The sequence below is a fragment of the Cryptotermes secundus genome, unplaced genomic scaffold (genome assembly GCF_002891405.2).
Source record: "Cryptotermes secundus unplaced genomic scaffold, Csec_1.0 scaffold219, whole genome shotgun sequence".
NCBI classification, from domain to species: Eukaryota; Metazoa; Arthropoda; class Insecta; order Blattodea; family Kalotermitidae; genus Cryptotermes; species Cryptotermes secundus.
This window is the reverse complement of record NW_019720163.1, coordinates 673,427-696,756: the sequence shown is the minus strand read 5'-3', so window position 1 is coordinate 696,756 and position 23,330 is coordinate 673,427. Positions and strand designations below refer to the sequence as shown.

The 23,330-nt window shown below is 40.0% G+C and overlaps 1 protein-coding gene across 4 annotated transcripts in view; it reads right to left on the bottom strand.

Annotated features, from left to right (window-relative positions):
- The window catches only part of LOC111867071, a 391,471-nt gene that overhangs the window by 48,411 nt on the left and 319,730 nt on the right, over positions 1-23,330 (bottom strand). For 3 of the 4 annotated variants that reach the window (XR_004513307.1, XM_023856556.2, XM_033752580.1), the window contains exon 3: positions 7,840-7,923. Coding sequence is in view for 3 of the 4 variants with exons in the window: in XM_023856556.2 (XP_023712324.1) it covers positions 7,840-7,923 (84 nt within the window). In the remaining variant the exon portion in view is untranslated. The remainder of the gene's footprint in view (positions 1-7,839; positions 7,924-23,330) is intronic. The other variant, XM_033752585.1, reaches the window with a different exon arrangement.

Here is a 23,330-nt window from a genome sequence, read left to right as displayed (position 1 = left end):
CGTTTTAATTTTTATACCTCGTGGATATGGATGATTTTGCCTACGCAAAGTTGAAGTGTGTAGGTTGGTGAGAAGCAATGTGAATGGGGAGGGAAGCGAGAATGGTACCTCATCTGAGGCAGTGGGAACAATGGACAGCCATTTTTAAGGACCCCCAGACTGAATCAGAAATCCCATCTGTAGCAGATGTTCTCATGCGGTCACCAATCCAATTGCTAAATAGGCTTGCTGATAATCAAAGCAGAGAACTTCTGAAATGTAATAGCGTTCTGAGTTCAACTTGGATCGTTGTTGTACTTGAATCATGACGATTACATTTTTAACTTCCTCTGGTGCTCCTCTGTGATCTCTCCTGTCTGAAAACTTTATCTTCCATGAAGAATATGCAATTACCTAACACAAGAACTACTTACTGACGATGATATAACTGCTAGAATCCTTTCTAACACATATGATCTACTCAAATTTGATGATAAGTTTGTGATTATTTCTTAAATTTTGAGTTTAAAATGGTGTTTGACGTATAGTCAGTCATTTCTAACTACAACAGTTGGATCAAATGTAATTTTTTTCTGACAGAAAACCGATGAGGCAAGTCTCCCTGTCACGATATGATGTGGCGGATGCTTAGGGGTATGTTTTACACTGCATGTAATTCATATCGCTTTTAAGAGATTTCATAGCATTTCGTAATAATATTTTTCATTCTGACTCTTTTCTTGGTTACAGGGTTAGGGCCTAGTCAAATTTTATGAACATTTTTTAGCAGAAGGCATTTTGGTCCGTCGCACTGTGGAATGTTAAGTGAAAAACACCGCCATCGATTGCGGCCAATTTGGTTTAATTAAATAGAAACTTTGACATGTTTCGGTCCTAAGAGACCATCGTCAGAACGTGCTCAACACGTGAGCAAGTGCTTTACACTTGCGGAAATCAGTTTTCCACTAATTATACTCCCGTAGAGTTAATGCATTACATTTACAGTTATCAGTAAAAATGTAAGTTTTTCAGCACACCAATATTCAAGCTTGCGTCTGTTAACGTGTTAAAAAGGTTTCTAAAGGGTTTTTACAATGTTTTTATAAGTACATATTCGTCTTAGAATTTGTATATGGGGGATTCTCGTGTTCATCTTCCGCATATTGATAGGACATCATTCATCTTTATATTGAGTGTTTAGTGACCTGTTGTGCCTTGTATGGTGTGTTGGACTGAGCTGCTTTATAAATTTTGAATATATGTTAGCACTGAACTTGGCAATAAAGAAACTCCGTGGCCTATAGTCCGTAAGCGAACTATACCGACTGAGCTACCGTCGTTTGTCTGCGAAGTTAGCGCCAACTTTTGCGGATAGAGAGTGTCACGTGGTCAGCGCAACGAATCCCCACGGCCGTTAATCTCGGATTTTTTAGATCGGAGCCGCTATTTGCTTGAAATAGCTACTCAATCATCCTCATAATTCTGAGGGGACCACATTCCAGACCCACTACTTTTCAGATAATCTGGTAGTACCGGGAATATAATCGGGACCTCTGGATCTGTAGGCAGGAACTCTGGCCACTAAATTACAGAGGCGGTCGAACTTGGCAATAAGTGAGTTAAATTCATTAACCGTTCAATCAAGACAATTCATAAAATAATTAATAAATTAAATGAAGTGTAATCCGACACGATTAACAGAAACTTATACGTTCACAAAATAATTGCCAACCTGAGAGCGTTATTTTGCAGCTCTCTGAGGCAGGTACTTAACTCTTGACTTTAAGTTGGTCAGGCATCGTGTCCACATATAAAAATCTTACCATTCGTGGTTTAATCGTCGATTGGCAAGCGGTAGGATTCAGGGAAAGAATGCTTGTAAGCTGAACTCTGGAAATACAATCGTCTGTTCACCATGGGCAATTTGCCTGCGAGAGTGACGAGTATGAAAGTAATTTCATGTAACATACTGTGGGCAACGGGGATTTCGTTAAGTGACTAGTGGATATGAGTTGTATTTCTGGAACTATGGTTGTAGTGTAAACGGATATCTTAAGGACCTTCTCTTTAATCATTCACAACGGAATCTCTGTCAAACCAATGTCACAACAAAGTGTAGTACAATACTGCAAGTTACACAAGTTACTTATTACCATAAAGATATTCCTATATCCTGTAAAATAAGGGTGATGTGTTTTCGTACTGCTGTTTGCTTAACAATTAAGACACGATATTATATTTAAGCATCCTGTTGCACTCTACTCTTCTATATGAATAATATAAATACCGTCGTAAATGCAACCGTTATTTGTAGTTCTTTGTCTTTCTTCTTTTACACTACATGTTTCGGCCGTAACTGGCCATCATCAGGTGTATTTTCACTTACGTATTTTAAATTACATGCAGTGTGACAGCTACGTAAGTGAAAATGCACCCAATGATGGCCAGTTACGACCGAAACATGTAGTGTAAAAGAAGAAAGACAAAGAACTACAAATAATTGTTGCATTTACGACGGCATTTATATTATACATATAGAAGTAGACACGAATATTCTTTGCAATTTGAAATCCAATTCTCACAGAAAATTCTGATTATAAGAGTATCAGTAATTAACAGTACATGATAAAAATGAAAGCAAACAAATATACATGAATATTCTGAAGGAGCGAAAAAATATGGCCTTTAAAAATTCCTAAATTTAAAATATAAAAAAAATAGACTGACAAGACTGAAAAATGAGACTGAAATTATTTTTTTACTGTTATGTCCACATTTCGTGCGGTAGTGTTAAAATGTGGAAATAAGCTTGAGTCCAACACGTCGCGGCACACAGGCTGAGCAACACTGCTCTATTGAGGAGACCTATCCGTTGAAAGCCAACCGACATTTAGGAGGAAAATGTCTCCATCTTCAGAGAAGAAAAGTAAACTAGGCAAGGAATCAGCATGAAGCAGCTATCAAGCAGAGATCTGATTGATAAGACGGAGGTGACACGTTCCTTTTGAACGTCGGTTCGTTTCCAGCGGGCTACACGGCGCTACATCCCAGAAGACAGAATTCTCCATTGCTTTATTGGCTTGCTCACTTTCATTCTTGTAAACAAGAAGTGGTTCTCGGTGGTAAGCGCTTTTTTTTAAATGTTTGATATCCTATATCTGTTGGAATGGAGCCAGTATTCGACGGTTTTCTATTTTCCGTTATCCCGTTCTTTTATCGAATTCGACGGTACTTACTGTCACTTCCAGCAGCGAACAGTGCCCCTTCGTCACTGCACAGTTGCAAAAAAAGAATTTCTAAAGCAACTTATCGGACTTGAATTTAACGATAAATAAACTAAGTGCACACACATAGACTCTATGCGTTACTCAGGCTACAAATGTTCCGGCCAGCGTACCGGGCTGCAGAAAACTTTATTTAAATTCGAACTAAAGTTAAGAATTTGTTTTCGAAACTACTGCATAGATGCACGTTACATACACATCTGAGTGGAAAAGTTTATTTCAGACAATCAACGTTATGTCGAATATTTGAATTTATTAAGTTCTTGTTTATCTAATGACAATTTCAGCAAATTAGTTTATATAGCGTTAAATGATAGGATGACTAATTAATACTGAATTAAAAGGGATATAGAAGGAAACTGCTTTATCATAATTTGAGGTATTAATCCGCCATTTTTTAAGGAACTGAGAAAATCCATGAATAGCGTCAGTCAGAATAATTATTCTTGGACTGAGACATGAACCTCGGACCTGCGGAATATGAAGCCAGTCCTAACTACTTGACCATGACTTTCTGTGGAATACTTGAATGATCTGTGTGTCACAGAGGGTGAAAGTTTTAATCACCGTCAGCTCCAAAGTTCAGCAGATCATGACTTTTACTGCTAATGATCGTGTCAGGTGCAGTACCTACGGAGCAAGCAGAAGCAACTCCTTGCTGGTGTATTCGCCACTTGTCCAGCAGCTGCTACTGCGTGTCGTCAAGTAAAATTGAGAAGATTTGAATTATAAATTGGGAGGGATGTGGAAAGATGAGGTAATGGCCTATTTAATTGGATAGACTTGAAAGGATTCTGACGATGGTGTATACTGTACTTCTTCTGGCTTGTTTTGGACTTCATCCATCGTCTGGTATGTGAAAGACAAAAGACCACGACGTTTCGGAGACCGGATCTGTCTCCGTCTTTCTAACGGGCCCAACTGAGTAGGTTTATTCTTCCCCACCCACCTGAAGACGGAGACAGATCCAGTCTCCGAAACGTCGTGGTCTTTTGTCTTTTACATACAAGACGATGGATGAAGTCCAAAACAAGCCAAAAGAAGTACGGCCTATTTAATATATCATTGTCTAAAGCACTGTTTCTCAACCGATGCGCTACTTAGTTTATGATGACCCAAAATATTTCATTTTTTTTTTCACTTTATTTATTCTGGTCCGTCACACTAGTCAGTACTATATAATGATTTGACTATACCATCTTGTGACTCAAAGGTATATTTATATGATGCCTTTACATGTTTCGGTCAATTAATGACCATCTTCAGAAGGCAAATAACACACTGAGGCAATTAATATTACATAAATCTTAGTACGTTAAGTTCAAAGTTGTCCAAAGTTTTATGTACAAAGATTTATTTAAGCTAAAATGTGGTGAGTTAAAATATGAAAAAAATTCTTAACATTCAAAATCTTAAACTGCTAAGTTTCGTGTCTTCGTGACCCTTCTATCAACGGGAGATTGGGTAGATTATCTCCCTTGGAGGTCCGGGCAGTGTTTATTTCTTCTTTATATAGTTGGTTAAGAGCCTCTATTTGTTGTTGGGTGCTTCTCATTTCGTTGTTTGTTGATTTGATCTGCACTCAACAAACAGTTACCTGCAGTAATTACCTGCAGACAGTATGCATATAGAGCGTGCACCCATAGACACACGAATGAAAGCGTCCGATTTTCATGCATATGCTTTAAAAAATGCACTGAAATGACGGCATTGCGTCACTGTTGTATCCTTGGACAGGTTAACGTTACGTATATGCATATAATACCCTCACTTACTACTGAGCGACATCACTTGATATAAAAACAATACAGTGTTCAAAACAGCTTCAGCTGTCTCTGGTTGAATCATAACTTAGTCCACGATATGTTTCCACCATATAGTGACATCTGGGCCTCGCCATAGCTCAAGCGGTTAGTCGCCGGCTTCCCACCGCGGCGGCTCGGGTTCGATACCGGGTCTGGTCAAGTGGGATTTGTGGTGGACAAAGTGGAGCTGGGGCGGGTTTTCTCCGAGTGCTTCGGTTTCCCCTACCAATCTTCATTCCACCAAATTCTCCATCATCATAATCACCCAGGGCAGGCTACAATAGGCCAATCGGTGGCCGCCGTGCCGAGGGGACCCAGTTGGACTCCACCTCCCACTAAGCGAGTTAAAAAAATAGTGATATCTGTGTATGATGATCTACTTACATTGTTATTATATTGGTATTATAAGGGCATTCAGAACTGTACGTCTAGAAATTTATTATTTGACAATTTTTGTGGCTGTTAAATTTACGTAGTATGTAAACTAATTTTTAAACCTTTAACATGATGTAAAATAGTATATGTATGCCTTGGCATTCCTCTTTCGTTCTGATTCATATTTACCTTGGAGATGTTTGTTTCGCGAATGACGGCCCGGTTACATGGGTTCCGGTCGCCAATGTGCGCTTCCTCTACACACACCGACGACCCGTGAAGCTACATTGAGGACTCTTATTCAGTAGATAAGCTGGTGCAGCAGGACGCTTAAATGAAATGTACTGACCTATATGCTTCAGCTGAAACTCTGTGCTACAGGTCGAAAGGACACGGTTCAATTCCCAATGAGAGTATTGGATTTTTCAATTTACCTAATCCTTCAAGCCAATTGCACTGTGGTCCTGGGGTCGACTAAGCCTCTAACAGGAATAAGTACCAGGAAACTCCCTGGGGGTTGAAGGGAAGCCGGCGTATAAGGCTGATGATCTCACCTCCATGTGTGAGTCGATTGTCTAGAAAATATGGAAACCTCGACCTCTCACATTTCTATGGGCCTCCAAGGACTGTTACAAGGATAGCCTTACCTTTGTTTCCGTGACATAATCCTCATCTTCCACAGTGCGAAATGAAAGCTATAGTGTGTTCCCCACTATATTTCAATTTGTGTCTAATGCTTAGACCAGTGGAGGGCTCTTGTGAACAAGGCAATGAACCTTTGGGTTCCATAAAATGCTGGGTAATTCTTGATTAGTTGGCGGCTCTTCCAGAAGGGGTCAGCTCCATGAGTAAGTATGTAAGTCTACTGCTTACACTTCGGAATTTTATATGCTTTGATATCATATTCTGAGAGGACAGGCTCTAAATGCGACAACCTGCATGAAACACTGGGATACATGACGTCAAATACGAAAATAACCCAGCGTAATTGGGAGGCTAAGCCGTCCTGGTAGCTTCCACTTTCTTGAAAGAATGATATGCCTCACAGTATCTTATTTCATGAGTTCTAATGATGCGTGAGCTCGAACGCTGGGATCGTATATTCGAATCCCCCTCAAGGCATGGATATCTGTGTGGGTTTATCCTATGTTTGTGATGTTCTGTGTATAGGTAGCGGCCTTGCGACGGATTGATCCCCCATTTAAGGAGTCCTATCAACTATGTATATAAATTTTGAACCTGAAGAAACCGGCCAGGATCAACGAAGAGGACTCTAAAGCCATACATAGATATACAACCTCTTTATTACAACCGTTACAACACAACTAATGTCAATCAGTGCCTAGTTTTGACTCTTCTATATTTCGGCTATTAATAGTCATCATCATACATAGATAGGTTAGTGAGTGAGTGAGTGAGTGAGTGAGTGAGTGACTGCAAATTATCTTCAATTTTTGTACCATACAAAGCATTTAATTATTATAAGATGTATTTCAAATAAAAATATTTAGACGTGACAGCAATAATCAGATTTTAAACCAATATTTATATTCACAACATTAGGAAAACTGGGCATCTCTCATCAGAAAACCGACCTCCGTTTGGCCAGTACGTGAATCACAAAAGACTGAGAATATCTTGTCTAATGGAGTAAGAAATATTTCAAGAATCTCATTTGTCGCAGTTATGGGTCCACACTCGACATCAGGAGAGCTGACCAGAACATTTAAGTGCATTTTACTGAGTCACGAAAGCTTCTGAAGAACGTGGCATACGTGTATATATGCCGTGCACATATTTTCAATTCTAGCTGGTCACAGTGGCTGCCCCCTAAGGGATATACTGTCTTCTACCTGTTGAACACTCGCATCTTGGGTTCGAATCCCACTCAAGTCGTTGATATACCTCTGTGTTTTTGTTGTCTCCTGTAGGTAGAGGCTTTGCAAAGAGTCCTACCAAACCCCTGTGTTAAGTTCAGAGCTCCGGAAAACGGAATGGGTACTGGGGTTCTTCCCCTGGAGGTAAAGCAGCAAGGGCGTGAAGGTGCACACTCATATCTCCATCTAGCGCGGAGACAAAGAATGCTGGAGCTACATCTACACTCCTCCTACGCATTCGTGGTATGGGGCTTAATTAATTAAGTGAATTGACGTCTTTACATTTACTCCGCAAAACGGAAGACTCTGGACCGCTTTGGTCAATAGCGTCACAAGAACAAGAAAAAGATTCTTAAGTATATTTCGCATCAATGAATTCATTATTTTCGCTGCCAACTACGCAGTCCGAAAGAATACTCGTATGTGATGATGTTCACCGTTATATATTTAGAGGTGCGTTGGCGCTGCGAAGGGCAGAGAAGTAACTAAACTACTGGATGTGTTCTGCGGAATACCTACCTTGTGGGCATGGCCGATCAATTGCAAAGCGATTGCACACCAAATTGTCCGATACGTTCACACACGTGTAGCACGTCACACCTGCTGTGGACCAATCAAAATACAACACAGTTTAGTTTCATTTCATCAGCATAAAACATTTCCTTTGACATTATCGTTTATCTGTAGGATTAAAACTGAATGAGAATACATTATTTATGAAAAGTGCCTGCTGCAAATCCCGATGTTTTGTGTTATTACAGGACTGTACAGTACATTCAACAACTTTCTATAACTCTAAGAGAAGTCCGTGATATTTCCGAAAGCCAAGACTTGACTGTTAACAAATTTATGAACACATATTCACCAAATTTTCTGAAAATATTGTAAACACTTCCGAATACAGGAAGCTTAAAGCCAATATAATATGTTATAATTTATGCTAAAACATTAGAAACTTCAATACAGATACAATTCAGTTTACAGCATCGGTTCACAATGCAAAATACACTTCCTCAAATGGAAAATTAAGCTAATAAATTATCCTAATTGTTGTAAGTGTGGCGCATAGTACGTTTAACAAGATTCAATCTGTGTTGCGTGAAGGATAACGTGTTCGCATTTCATGTTATCGCCTCGAGAGGTCTCTGCTTATGAATTCGGTATTATATCTGATCTCATTTAGGTAAAGCACTCCCTTTTTATGGGAGCCGGGATAGAGTAGTCGGTATAGTGACTGAGTACGGGGTGGAGGAATGAGGGGTCGGAATTCGAGTTGAGGTAGAGTCAAGAATTCTCTCTTTTCCACGCCGTCCAGACCGGCTTTGGGCCCACCCAACCTCCTGTTCAATGGGTACCGTGGGAGATTTATCCAGGGATAAAGCTGCGGGAGCGTGAAGCTAGCCACTCGCGTCCATCTATTGTCAAAGAATGGTGGAGCTATACATCGACTCTCTCATACGCCTCCATGGTCTAGTGCTTAATTAGTTAAGCACAGAGACAACTTTAATTTTTTATTCACCTTTCATACAAAAAAATATTCTAGGTAATTTTTCTCATAAATATACCATTCAGGATCATCTTTGAGAAGTTAATATTTATTCAAACTCCCACAGAATCCTTGTTCTGTGGAACCATGAAATTCGTCGCCAAATTCACAACATCTTCGTTGCACCATAACCTACATCTTGTAAGGAAATTATTTTTAATTTATAGCAAGCGTGCAGTGAATGTCGGGGTATTATAAGTGGCTGATATCTCTCGGAGGGAGAAGGGAGAATCTTGAACAAACACAGACGCGATTGGTATTCTCCTGACCAAGATTAAAACCAGGCAGTCTGCAAATTCAGAACCAGTACCTCATGCTTTATTCACTTACTCGGTTGCATCTGTGGAGCTAAGACTAATAACATAGAGTAGCTGCAAGCGACTCGCTAACATTTTGAAGAAACCCAGTTCGAACCTTAGCAAATAACTGGTTATCCTACATAATTGTGTCGTGTTAGGCAAAACCACCAGACATATCAATAGAGAACATTACGACACATTACGGTAACTTCCATCAGACCCCTTCTCATTCCCTAATTTGTAGTCAACCTAGCATATCTCATTCAACTCGTGATCACCCTGCTTACAATATTTTCCTCATCACTGCATAACCTATGCAAATGACACAGCCTCGTGAAGCTTCATTGTTTGTTTTTGTGACTTTTTGCCGTGACAGTCCAAACCTATTACAGTTCTCCGTGGACGCTATGGTCCTCTTTAGCCATTTTGGAAGGGCTACTGGTTTATTGGCGAGACCGATTTATTAGCATGTTATGATTTGTTTCTCGTGTCTGGACAGAAAACAACTGCTTTGTTTTTGTTTACATTTAATCTGCATGACCGGAAGGGGACACGGTCACCACGGGAGGCAAGTAACAACAGAAGATGTGAATTTTGTTTTCTTGATATGTGTAGCTGTCATGAAATGTGTTCGGAAGGGTGTAGCTGGACCCTAAACTAAAGAAAGTAACCGCTCTCACACGTGATCTTCCCAGTTCTGTATCTTGGGAACTGTTTTATTCTCAAAGTGTGTTATGCCATTGGCTTGTGCCGATTGCATGATGAATTTGGTCAGTTAAATTCAACCAATGGGAAATGAATTCCTGTCTGTGAGAGAGGCCGTCGATTCAAATCCTTCTTGGGGATGAAGCGACGCTCCCGCAGGATACCAGTCTTCGGAAACTTGGCGTTTTGAGTTGATCGGAGGCAGACGCCATTGGACTGCACTCCTCATGTTTCTCTAAATTCATTAGTCCTTCACTTTGGATCGTTAAAACTTGATAATATTAAATGGCCATATTACTCCGTGCTTGCAAATAAATTGTAATATTTCGCTTCTGAATAAATAAACAGTTTGTGGACAGTGGAAGTTGTGTTGTTGATTTCGGGCAGTGAACTGGCTTCAAATGTGCACTTTCCGGTTGCCTCAGTTATTACCGTAACACGATCCTGATAGGGGTCCAGCACATAAGTACAAAGAAAGAAAGGGGGGACAGTAACATTGCGTTCTGTGAAATTTAGAAGGCAATGAGTGAAGCAGATGTGGACCATTTCACAGAACTTTATTTCTCACAGAAACAGCCTTCAATTATTCAATCAGGTCGTCTAGTGACCCGATCTGGAATGAACCTTGATCTGTCACATGCAAATTTTATACTTCACTGCTGAGTTCGTCTGCTAGGCAAAATATAGTAGCAACTGAAAATACACACACGTATTCTACTAGACACACGAATATTGGGTTCGTGTAATTGAGCTTGTTTTAGTGATGACAGTTAAATGAAAGTTCAAAAGGCAATGGATTATCATCATTCACAGACAAGGAAATAATCTCGAAAACAAAACTTAGAAGACGAAATAGATGAAAGGATTAAGTCCTGCAGGTAACTTAGAGCAAAAGAACGAGGTTTGCTTTGGCGTTGGGAGAAACTAGTCGGGGATTAAGGGAAGCTGAGAGAGCAAAGAGAGTTAAAATGAAAGGAGAACGTTATGTCGGAAATGTTATCCCATTATGTAGAATGTTTTGGCTCCCCTTGGTGCATAGAAATGCTTGTGAACACGCTCCTGAATTACGATCCGCAACTTCTGTATGGGAGATTATAAATTAACTCCATTAGGAGGTTCAAAGGGGTGTTAACTTCCTCGTGATAAAACGCATGTGTACTTAAGACCTAGATAAAACAGACTGACCGTGGCATAGATGAGGCACTTACTCGCTGGATTCCTACTGCGGGGGCCCTCGTTCAGTGCCATAACAGTCCATATTTTCGAGTAAAATGTTATCAATTTCGGTTTGATTTGATCGTGTAATATAAATAAAATTATTTCCGATCATAGTGGATGCGCGGTCTGAGGCAAGAAATGGCTTCGCCAGCTGAAACACTGGGATAGTGAGTTTGAATCTCACTCAAGGCATGGAAGTGTGTGTGCTGTACTCTATAGGCAGCGGCCTTACGATTGCTTCATCACACGTCCAAGGAGTCCTACTCAATATGTATGAAATTCAGATTTTATAATTAATTAATTCTGAATGGGCACAGGCGAAAGAGCTTAATCCGTGAAGATGGAGGAATGAATTCAATTGGTATGGCTGTAGTTAGTCAGATTCCTCACGTAATAGAGGGTTATGTCACGTCTAATATTTCGTTTGTATGACAGGTTGCAGTCATTGTAAACTGGAAAATACGAGAGTGTTGATTTATTCATTTTTTTACCTTGGCACTACAGCCCCAGTGGGCCTAGGCCTATCTCCATGAACTTCTCCGTTTACTTCGGTTTTTCTAGATCTTACACATTCGGTAGGACTCCTTGGGCGGGTGATCAGCTCGTCGCAAGGCCTCTACCTGTACACAAACACAGGAAAACGCACACACAAACTAAACATCCATACCCTGAGTGGGATTCGAACCCACGATCCCGGTTTCCAAGCGAGCGAAGACAGTACATGCCTTAGACCGCTCGGCTACCGTGACCGGGGATTTATTCATTTAAATTAGGAAATTCTAGATTTAATATTAGAACCAGCCGTAAATATGAAGTTTTCAGGTCTGCAGAGCACTTTACCAGTATTTTTAACAGTTCGAGGTGCTAAGAGCCAATGTGGTCTAAATCACAGATCCATTCGCTTGCTGTTTGTGATTGGAGGAGGAACATTTCTGTACACTCTTAGTACGTTTAAATCACACAATTACAATCTGGAGAATAAGTTTTTCGTCCAGAACTTCATAATTCCGGAAGGACGTTGCACAGAAGACTGTTTAGGACATTCTGTTTATGACATCAATAGCAAATGGACGTTCCAAGCGAAGTCCCGCCGAATTCCAAATCCTCGACATTTGTAACCTTTTAGACAATCAGCGACAGTTTTTTTGGAAATTAATTCACAACAGCCTAATTTTGGTTTATTTAAATGAAATATTAATTACCGGGATATAAAATTCAGTATAAAGGCTAAAATATAGGCCTTGGTGCCGATGCAGTTACCACAGTGAACTTGCATTTTTGGAAAATGACATGTGCTCAGGATAGGGACCGGTGGAACGCTCTTGTGAACATGGTAATGAACCTTCGGGTTGCATAAAATATTGAGAAGTTCTTGAGTATCTACACTATTGGCGCCTTTTCATGAACGGCTCAACTCCATTCGGTAGTTACACGTGCTAACGAATCTAAGTAAAGTGACCCTTCATTTTGTGACTCTGTGAAAGGATCATCGCGGTTGTGCAACTCTGATCGTCTTGCTTATGGCCTACTAACACGACCCCGAAGAGAATCAAATGCTCACTTGAGCTAAGTCACACCAGCATCCACTGCTAGGGAACGATCAGTCGACATCTGGTATGACTTATCTGTCCAGAATTATCCTACTGGAGTCCAGTAAAATCTTATTGTGACAGGTGAACCCACTGTCACTTCCTAGGTAACGCATCGTCAGGACAGTACGTGACAACCAGCGTCTATTGCTAGTCAACAGCTAGCAATTCCTAGGTAGTTAATTGTTTGAGGCAGTTGCATGATAACAACAGCGGCCAGTAGAAGTCAACGGCTAGGTAAACATGCATTCTCTTAGAAACGAGAGAGTCGTTTGCATGACAGCGAGGAAACTGGATTATTAGACAAAGTATCTTCTATTCGGTATGCCAAGAACCTACCTCAGGGAGATTACACCAGATAGAACCAGATAAGATCAGATCAGGTAGGAGATCAGATCAGTGACCAGATAAGGAGAGATCAGAAAATGAGACCACAGATCAGAGAAGTGGAGTGTTCAGAGACGATGGGCTTGTCAGGTCGCATCGCCTGGAAGAAGTTATGTCAGAGTGATTGTAGTGGTTAGAATTGTAATCGTGGAAGAGTTGACCAATAAAACAGCTTCTTCTAAGCCGCAACCCATTCGTTATTTGCCACGGAACCCCGGACACGTGACATTATTAATTATCTATCGGTCCTACCTAAAGCAACAGCTGTAATAATCTCGCACATACAATTCACGTATCATCATTCTACATGCCCAACCCACCTTCCTTCAGTCACCAATCATAGCCAGAGACCTCAATAGATAGTTAAAGCAGTTACGTTATTGTGAGAAAAGTGGCAGTGGGGCGGGTTTTCCCGGCCATTTCTCTTTCTACTAACTGCTCCATGTATGTTAAACATTCTAATATCCGGCGCTGTGTAGTGTCGATACTGAAGGACCGCGCCTTTGAAAAAGAAATAAAATCTGGAATTGCTCCATGTTCCTTCCTAGACAGAGCGGAAATTAGAGCTGGTTCAATTAGGGTGAGTGGCTGTGTTCCAGGAAGATCACACCTGTTCGAGTAAGAAGCCGGTCCGTTTCAACAGTCTGTCGTAAAGCTCAGAAAGGATGATGAAAAGAGTAAAAGAAATGAGGATGTATCTGGACCGGCGCAGGAAACTGCTTCAGACGTGTTTCTTTTCAGTGTACCATCTCATTTGATTTAGTGGTAGAGACCTTGCAGCATTCCACATCGGCGTGATTCTAGAGCATATTCAAAGATATTTTTTGTCTCACATTACCAGAATTCCAGTTCTAAATAGGACAGAGTTCCTATGCATGTTGCATAATTCAGAATTCTTCCCATTCTACCAAGTTCATATTTTGTAATCATCCTATCATAGACGCTACACAGTCTCGATATTCTACAAAACCGAGATTAACGGCCGTGGGGATCCTTTGCCCTAACCACGTTGATACCCTCTATCCGCTAAAGTTGGCACTAACTTCGACGACAAGCGGCGGTTGCTCGGTCGACATAGTTCGCCTGCGGACTACAGGCCACGGAGTTTTTTTTATTAAATAATAAACAAAAAATGTATCTTGTCTGTCTATTTACGTTTTTATTTCTCTACGATTGTTTTTTCGTCGTGTTTGTTATGTCGATGACAGAATATTTCTCACGGAATTTCAGTTCGTCACATTTTAAATGGTTTATTAAGACCGCCACATCTTGCAGAATCTCATTCCCGTCTTATGGGTTCACTTTGTTTATGTTATAAAGTACCGTTTGCTTCCAACGTCCAATCCACTCCTCAGGCCTCGCAGTGCATTCATTGAAACTTTGCTTCTGTGTCTTCTTTAAGAGATTTGAGTCTCTGCCTGGAAAATGCTGGCCTGCGTTACGAAGCAACTGCATGCTACGCTTGTGATAAGATATACCAATCGGCTTTTTACCAAAAAATTATGTCTTCCTGGATAAAACGCAGTATAATCGAATGAGCTAATCGACGTTTCGGAGGAATATATCGCTTTTCGCTTTCAGGTCGAAGAGTAATCCAAGCAAAAAAGAAGCATGAAGTAGATAGCCTGTTTCATGCTGGTTTCTTGATTGGCCTACTCTTCTACCTTGAAGACAGAGGCCATAAATTCCTCAGAAATATCGACTGACTTACCGAACCGTACAACAGTATATACGAGAAGACAAAACATTTTCATAGCCACTACTGTAAAGTTGTCCTTGTGCTTAACTAATTAAGCACTACCCATGAAGGCGTGAAGGGGAGTGGATGTATAGATCCAAGTTTTCTTGAACTCTGCGCTAGCTGGAGGTGAGTGGTCAGCTTCACGCCCCGGCCGCTTTATCCCCGGGGAAAGAGACCCCTGTACCCATTGGATAGGAGGCTGAGTTGGCCCCAGAGCCGGTCTGGACGACGTGGAGAAGAAAGAATTCTTGACCCTACCGGTACTCGAACTCCGACCCCTTGGTCACTATACCGACTACGCTACCCCGGATCCTAGGCACTACTGTGAGAACCTCAACTCTAACGAGTTTTTAAAGAGTTTCATGAGACAGCTTATGCATTCATTGCTTGTGTATTCTGTTCTCACCCATTTCCCTAAGTGCACATGATACATCGTCAAATCAGCAGCCAAACTACGCCTTTATGGACATGCGTTCCACAGTTTGTAACGCTCAGCACCCATTTATTACAGCTCATCGCATTTTGTGTTTATTTGTAAAGTAGAATAAAACGATATAAGCGCGTGCTTCGTGCTGACAGCTTCTAAAGGAAATTAATGACGAGAGATCATGAAAGAAGTTTCACTATCGGAGGATGGGGGGGGGGGTTCCTGAATAAGAACCCTGAAAACAGTTGTTAGAGATGAAGCGTTCCTCGTATAAACTGTATGGTCCCAGAAACTTGGCAGTCGCTGAATTAAATAGTACAGCAAACGCCGGCATTCTTCTCTTCAGCATTGCTGCCAAGAACTGTTGAAACAAGTTCATAAATTACCATCTTGTTAAGAGAAGACAGATAAGTGGATTATTAATGTAAACATACTGACTTCATAGAGCGGAAACTTTCTTCAGAAGGTGATGATCCCTCAGCTAAAAAAATTACCGTCTTATTTTCACAGTGTTTATAAGGGACAAGATGCAGCCCACCGTCTAAGTGTATCTGGTTTATTTCTCGTGTTGTTAATATCCTGACATGTTTCGGTCTCATAAGATTATCCTCGGGGGGGATGTACTTATTAAGAGGACATTATACAGTTCACATATTCGTACATAAAAAAAACAGAAATTTAGTATTGTTTTTTCATTTTCAATGAAATATTGAAAATATGTTACTTATACTTAATAAAATTTATGACTCTTAACTTCAAATTTTTGTTTTCATGTATGTGAACTGTAAAGTTTCATGAGACTAAGCACCTCCCCCCCCCCACTGGGGATGATATCATGAGATCGAAAAAAATCGGAGTTTTAACAATACTAGAAATAAAGAAGATGTGCTTCGTTATTTACATGTAATTCAAATTTTGTAGAACCCGAAAATTAGTTAGTATATTCATCAGATCTCGCCAATATCTTCAGTCCTGAAACCGATGGAACAAATTTCTGTTTCCATCTTAATATTATCCTCTCATCTACGCCTAGAAATTCCAAGTAATTTCTCCTCTTCTGGTTTTCCGACTATATTTTTATATGCATTTGTTTTATTTCCCATGTATGATAGGTAGACTATACTTATGTAGACTGCAAAATTGCTGCGTTTCTCCATTCAAAATGCAAAACAAAGGCACTGTGCATTTAAAAGCGGAAATGTTTATCTATGCGAGGACTTCCCTCTACAAATGGAATATATTTTCTGTCTAATGTAAGTCTACACCCTATGTAGGTATGGTAGAACAAGATGAAACTGAAGCACATAACACATTAGCAATCTTTCTACACGAGAAACGATGCCCTTTATTTTTCGGTAACGACTGTTTAAGTTGTAGTGGCAGAACCTTGTTAAACAATATCAGGATCTAGCAAATGTAATGGAAATGTAACTTCTGTGTGGCTCTATTCAGCTTTTCCACCTTTTCCCTTCTCCTTCCATTCTTGAGGTTTCGTAAACTATTTCTACTTCTTGGCTCTAGTATTTTTCCTCTGTTGCTTTAGTTCATGCTCTTTATCTCTCTTTTATTTTTTTGGAACGAATTCAATTTCGTGGCTCCAGAAGTTTTCATTTTTCTTTCCGTGATGTGTTTTCTTATACTTGATTACAAAGTTCTCCTTATTCTTCTACTTTATTTTGTTTCTGAGAAGCTTGCTGACTCTTACGCTCCGAGGGTAACGGGAACAATGACGAAAGAAATATAGCCGCACAATCACATATATTAGTATGTACACCCACAGACATACACTAGAGGGAAGAAAAGTGGTGCGTAACAGGTTAAATGATGTGTTAAAGCCGTGAGAAAGGCGAGCTTGCGATGCATTGCCTGGAATTCGAAGCGTCTCATGTCTTATCCACGGTTTGCTTTTAGAAAATTGAAATTTTCCAAAATTTATGCTTATGCCTCCTCAGGTAGCGGATGGAAGACATACTCTCAAGATATTGAAGGGTATCTACGAATACGCTTGATAAGGGTAGGATGTAACGAAAACTAATTGTAAAATTTCTAATCAGTTACGAGTTGGACCACAATAACTCGAACGCTGGTAGATATTTTTATACGATTTGAGCAAAAGGAAATGAATGCATCTTGGCTATGGAAAAAAAAGCAATATTAAGCTACGAACCTAATTAAACTGTTAGTGTTCAGTCCAAATGCGGACTTCTTTTTAACTTTCTAATGAATCTCCGGGTTCTCGAAAAGCAGATGCCTGTTAGTTAACTGCTAGTGTACTACTACAAGTGATAGTATCAAATACAATCCCAAGAAAACTTAAGTTCATTATACAAACAGCAAGAGGCTTATGTGATTTATGTTTGGTCAAACTTCCTTGACAGAAAAAGACTGACAATAATTTGGATGCATAGCGTTGGAATCCATGTAAGGACTCGATTTATCTCTTCATCACCACTTCATATTGATTCTGGGGCTCACTAATTTCTTACCTAGAGATTAAGGCGTCGGAGCTTAATGCTGGCCTCTAACCTCCAATTAACGCCGAAGTCAAATGCATAAAACCTTAATTACACGTTTTCTGCATGGTCTCTTGGCATAGGGTTTATGAGTCGAAACAAATTTACCTTTGTTCATGCTTCATATCGTTATAATCTGTGCATGTTCTTACAGCAAGAACAGAGAGATATAAATAAAAAAAAAAATTGGTGGAACATTAGGTTTTAGAATTTTTCTTTGCGGCATGAATTCTTGAGGAAGAAGGATAAAATAAAAATGATTTTCTTTATACATGTACATCACGTTCCTCTAAACGGCTATCAATTCTTTTATTCAAGCACCAAAATGAATTCCAAACACGTCGAGCAACAACATGTGTCCTTTATTGAGAACCTACTATGGCCCGAATTGCTTGCAAAACCCCAGAGAACTCTCGGAGTGGATCATAAATTTGTAGTTTTTTAAGAGCGCTCTCACAAACTCAAATTATATAGTGTCGAATGGCTGAATATTAGCCAATAATAAATTTGAATGGAAGTGGAAATAAGTGATCGTAATCTGATTCAGCATATTGCTGCAAAATTTTCCTGGAGGGGCTGAGAAAAGGCTCGAAAAATCTGTCAGGATAGTTTGTGTATAGACCGAGATTAGATCCGGTCACCCCCGAATATAATTGAGAAGCCTTACGGATTGAGCCAACTTGTTCGGCCCCCGCCAGTTGAACCAGATGCTTTAATATAGTAGAAACATATATTCGAGTTGAGCACACGTATATTTCAATTTGAGCACTAGAATTTATTTTAAGTACAAATACAAGTATGCTACTCCAACGTTATATAGGTGTACAACACACTGCACACAGCAAGATGTTCTCTTTATATTAAGTTTAACATGTGTCATAAAGAGAAATACGGTTTAAAGCATAGATCTTTAGAGATTTGCATTCTGTATTATGAACAAAGTCTTTACACGAGAAGACTTTTTGAGGAACTAAATAAAGTTCGACCGAGTTTCTCGTAACGTATGGATACTGTCACGATTTATGGACATGACTAATAATTATGGGGATTTGGATGTGACAATTGGATTTATTTACCACCTTATACAATCATAATTCGGGACAACAGGCAATTATAACACTCCTGTTGATTTCAAAACTTTACAATTCACCGTTCCAGTCTCTACTAGTATTATCCTGGCAAAGGATATCAGCACAGGACTATCACCTCAAATCACTATGAAGTCGTCTTGTCATTGCTTCTCAGTCATATTGGACTGCCGACTCTCTCAATTGTAGCCAAGAGTCTTATACACTTATTACGACCGATGGTCAGTCGGCCAGTCTGTCTTGGAATAAAGCACCCATCTGGGGCTTACGGCAAGATTTTTATTACAGTCAGAGAGTTGCGGGTTTGTTGATGTGGAGCGCTCTTTCTGACAAGAGGAGGGGTCTGTCGCTTACAACTTCTGCTGGTCCTCGCCAGCGCAGTCCTCTTCGGGTCCGGGTCTCGTTAGGCTCGTGACCATATTCTACTGTCTCAGATTCGAGACTTCCCTTTTCGTCGCCTCCTACGACTCTCAGGATCACGGTGGAGACATACGACCCCGCCTCCATATGGTCTAGCAATGAGCCTTCTCTGTTGTTGGTTGCATATATGTTGGGGGCTTTCTTTACCGGGTCGTTGCCTAGCAACGGGTATATGCCTCACATTATGATGGACAGAAAAGAGCAAAAATGTTGATGAGCTCCACAATTATTAGTTTACACTCTTATTGCTTAATTTAATCGAAACTGGATAAGTAGCCCCTAAGATGATATGTATATTTAGACGGATGGACGGACCTAACCTAACCTAACCTAACCTGAACTATGGTCTTTTAATGTGTAAATAAGGGGGCAATGATACTTAGTCGAACCTGTAGAATATGTAAAATACACAGAAATCCAAGCAGTAGCAGACTGTTTTGAAATATAAGTGAAACTAGCAGTTAAAAAAAAAAGACAATATTATAACAAAAAATGCATATTGGGTTTCGTGGGTTATTTTACGACATTTTCAGTACCTCGATTCTAGATACAAGATACTAGATTCTAGATTCTAGACTAAGATTCTAGCTTCTAGAACGTAGTGCCAAATGGCAGCGTGATTGGTGAATAATGAAATGGAAAGGATTTGGAACGACTTGGCGATGGTCTAATCGAATGAATTCGCCTCCAAAGACCTTATAAAATCACGACAAATTTCAATCAGTATACCTGGCGTCTCGGACGAGATTCGAACGGAGCACCTCTCTACTACAAATCTGGAATATTACTTCTAGACGAACCTTTTCTTGTGTGTACTCTATAATTTTTATCTTCGGAAGATCACGTATATGATTACACGCTGAAAGCAAGTTCACCTTCAAAGGGGATTATTTTTAGCATCCTCAGCCTTCACCAATATCCTCCACTTTCCTCATTTCTTTTACATCCTTATCTTGTTCTTGCCTTTCCCCGTTAAAACACTGTATTATCATTACATTTCCTCCCTCCAGATAACGCACTTTGGACCACAGTGCTGCCATCGACGTGAGAACTATAAAACATACTCAACATAGACAACTCACATTCATAGCAGTAAATGGTATCGTGATATATNTATATATATATGTATATATATGTATATATATATATACGAAGTGCAAAGCTATTACAGAAATATGAGCAATCAATAGTGTGCTTGTATATTTCTGAACAATCATGATCTTACACACCTCATAATGACAGGAATCAATCGTGAAGTACAGCATAATTAGATACAGACATTTAGATATAGGGTGCACATGGCAGTTATTTAATAAATTTTCATTTTAGAAGCTTAAAACTGATACACACTCCTCCAGAAATCTGGGATCTGCAAGACTACAGTGTAAAAATGATCATCTACTGGAATGTGACATCATGAAGCCTGGTAGGAATTTATTGGTACTTTCTCCATCTTCAAGGTCGAACAGCGAGCCCAGGAAGGAAACAGAGATTACTCTGGTTGTTGCTTGTTTTTCGGCTTACTGTTCGACATTGAAGATAGTGGGCGTATATTCCTCCGAAACGTCAGTAAACCATACTGCAAAACAACACATTCCACAAGATAGTACTATTCACAGTCCAGCCTTTATTACGTCACACCTCAGAAATTTACAATTATCTGTACGTTGAAAGAACATTACTGTCGTCCATGACTTGCAAGTCCTGCCATGAACCAGGTTTGTGTTAGGACCACTGGTCCTTGTAGGGCTCATGCAGACACTGCCTGCCCTATCATAACGCGGATTTAAATCTTCTCGAGGGATCACTAGCTCCAACGCGATATAAAACTCCGGCGCTTGGAAAGCAGAGACAGTCTCCGAGGCGCCAGAGTTTTATTTCATATTGACTGCGCTGATCGATAGAAAAGACTTTATTGTATTTGTTTTGCCACTAGAACTTCAGATTTCATTACTTGGTTTAAGTAGAACTTCTTCTCAAATGTCTTAACAATGCGACGTCTGTGTCCCCATCTGTGTTTGGTTTGGATAAGTAACTGAGTAATGGAGGCTATTACATATACAGAACATCACTATTTATAGCAGAACATTGTTCGGACGATTGAATGAGAAATTATGACCAAAACAAATTTACAGAGGCAAGGAAACATTCTGTTTTATAAATAAAGAAGAAGGATATTGTGACATGTAGACCCTTTCCTAGAAAGCAACCGCGAAATGGAGAACAATATAACAGCCATTGCGATGCAACGGCTCCGCAAACCAACATGTTTCCATGGCAACAAGAGAATATAACAATAACAGAAGAGATGTTTTCTACGCGGTCAATGTCAAAATGTTATATGCAGGGCCAGTCAGCGAGTTGCACATGGCTTCCCAAGTACCGTGTATTTATGATTACATAGTGAAATTGTGCAGGCAATAAGCAGAAGTCATACAAAAAGTGCATACGTTCGCGATATCGGGAAAGGCGAAGCCCCATACAGAAAATATAAAAGGCTTGAGCTTGGCGGAGGCCAGTCTACGACTGTCCAAGTGATTAGGCAGCACTGTAACATGAGCTACATAAATTAGGGCATGATCTGCTATGCCAAGATTTGTATATATTGTGTATACACATATGACAAAGTTACAAGTAAAACTTCAAATATTAGGTGTCCACAAGGAACCGGAGTCTTGACAAGCGACTAGAATGCTGACACATAAAAGTGTAAATATAAATCACACGTACTGCTGATTGTGGCCGCGGTAAATATGACTGCACGGGCGATGGGTACCAACATATGTAAACGACAGACACGTCCTCTCGTCAGTTATGGCGATCCACATGAACAAACCTGTAACTATCTGACAGCAACGAGAATCTGGTGTTGGGCCCCAAATGAGGCTTGACACCAAGACAGACTGGTCGACTGAACGTCAATCGTAACAAAACTTTGACTTAGAGGACCGCTGCAGTTCAGTTGTTGTGAGCTGTTGCTGTTAGAAGCCGGTAGCTGAGGACAGGGATCGTTCGAAAACCCAAAAGAAAGGTAACGTCCGCTGTTAAAGCTGCTACCAAGCAACGGCAGCGAAGACGTGACCGTAGACACTAGTATGTGTGTAACGGCGGCGTGTGAATTACAGTCACTAGCTGTATCAAAGAGTCAATAAATCCTGTCATTAATCCAAAACCTGTCTATAGTCACACCCATACAACGTACATTGATCTTCATACAAGCAATGACGCAGAAGTAAAACAAGAAACACATATAAATTTTGAACTCAATCACAAAGGGAAATTACGACTTTGGAGACGTATGCATAAGAAGTTGCCAAGATGTGAAATTTTGTTGAATTATATGTAGTTTTAAGCAGTCTATATTCATTGCACGCTATTATCAATATGTCTATGTATGTATGAATGTACAAGGGGTGGGCCTTCTCGGCTCTTGCACCGCGTCCTACAGTGATCTATTGTGCTTCCCCTTTTGATTATCCCCTCAGCAATCCTGCGCTTCGAATATAATATAAATAAAATATAAGCCTAACTATGAGAATGTGGAACAGAAAGTCTGGGATAAGGGATATCAGTAGGCAAACCCAGAAAAATGTATTTCTCATTTGGAATCTGAACCGAACCTAGAGCATTCTAACATTACGTTGTTGTGAGACAGGAAAATGATATCAAAATACGGAAGTATAGGAATATCTTAGTGGATATGTTGCCATAAGTTTCACATCTTCACAACAACTAGAAGCTTTCTAAAGCACGAATTCTCCGTCCTCAAGTTCCGCCGTTTGAGGAAAAATTCTAACCTGATATCGAGTGTTTCAGGGAGTAGGAACTGGAGTGAAGTACTGACTTCAAATAAATGCGTAAAATATTATTTCCTTCCATAGCCTAGGCATAAATCTATTAATAGCAAATTACCCTTTCTTCGCACAGCACATTATCACTTTCCATACCAATATTGCAATATACAGAGTGATTCTAAATTACTGTCGGGGTTTCCGTTTATAGGCTACGGAAACCCCTACAATAATTTAGAATCACTCTGTATATTAGCTGAAATTTTAAGGAAGGAATAACATTCAG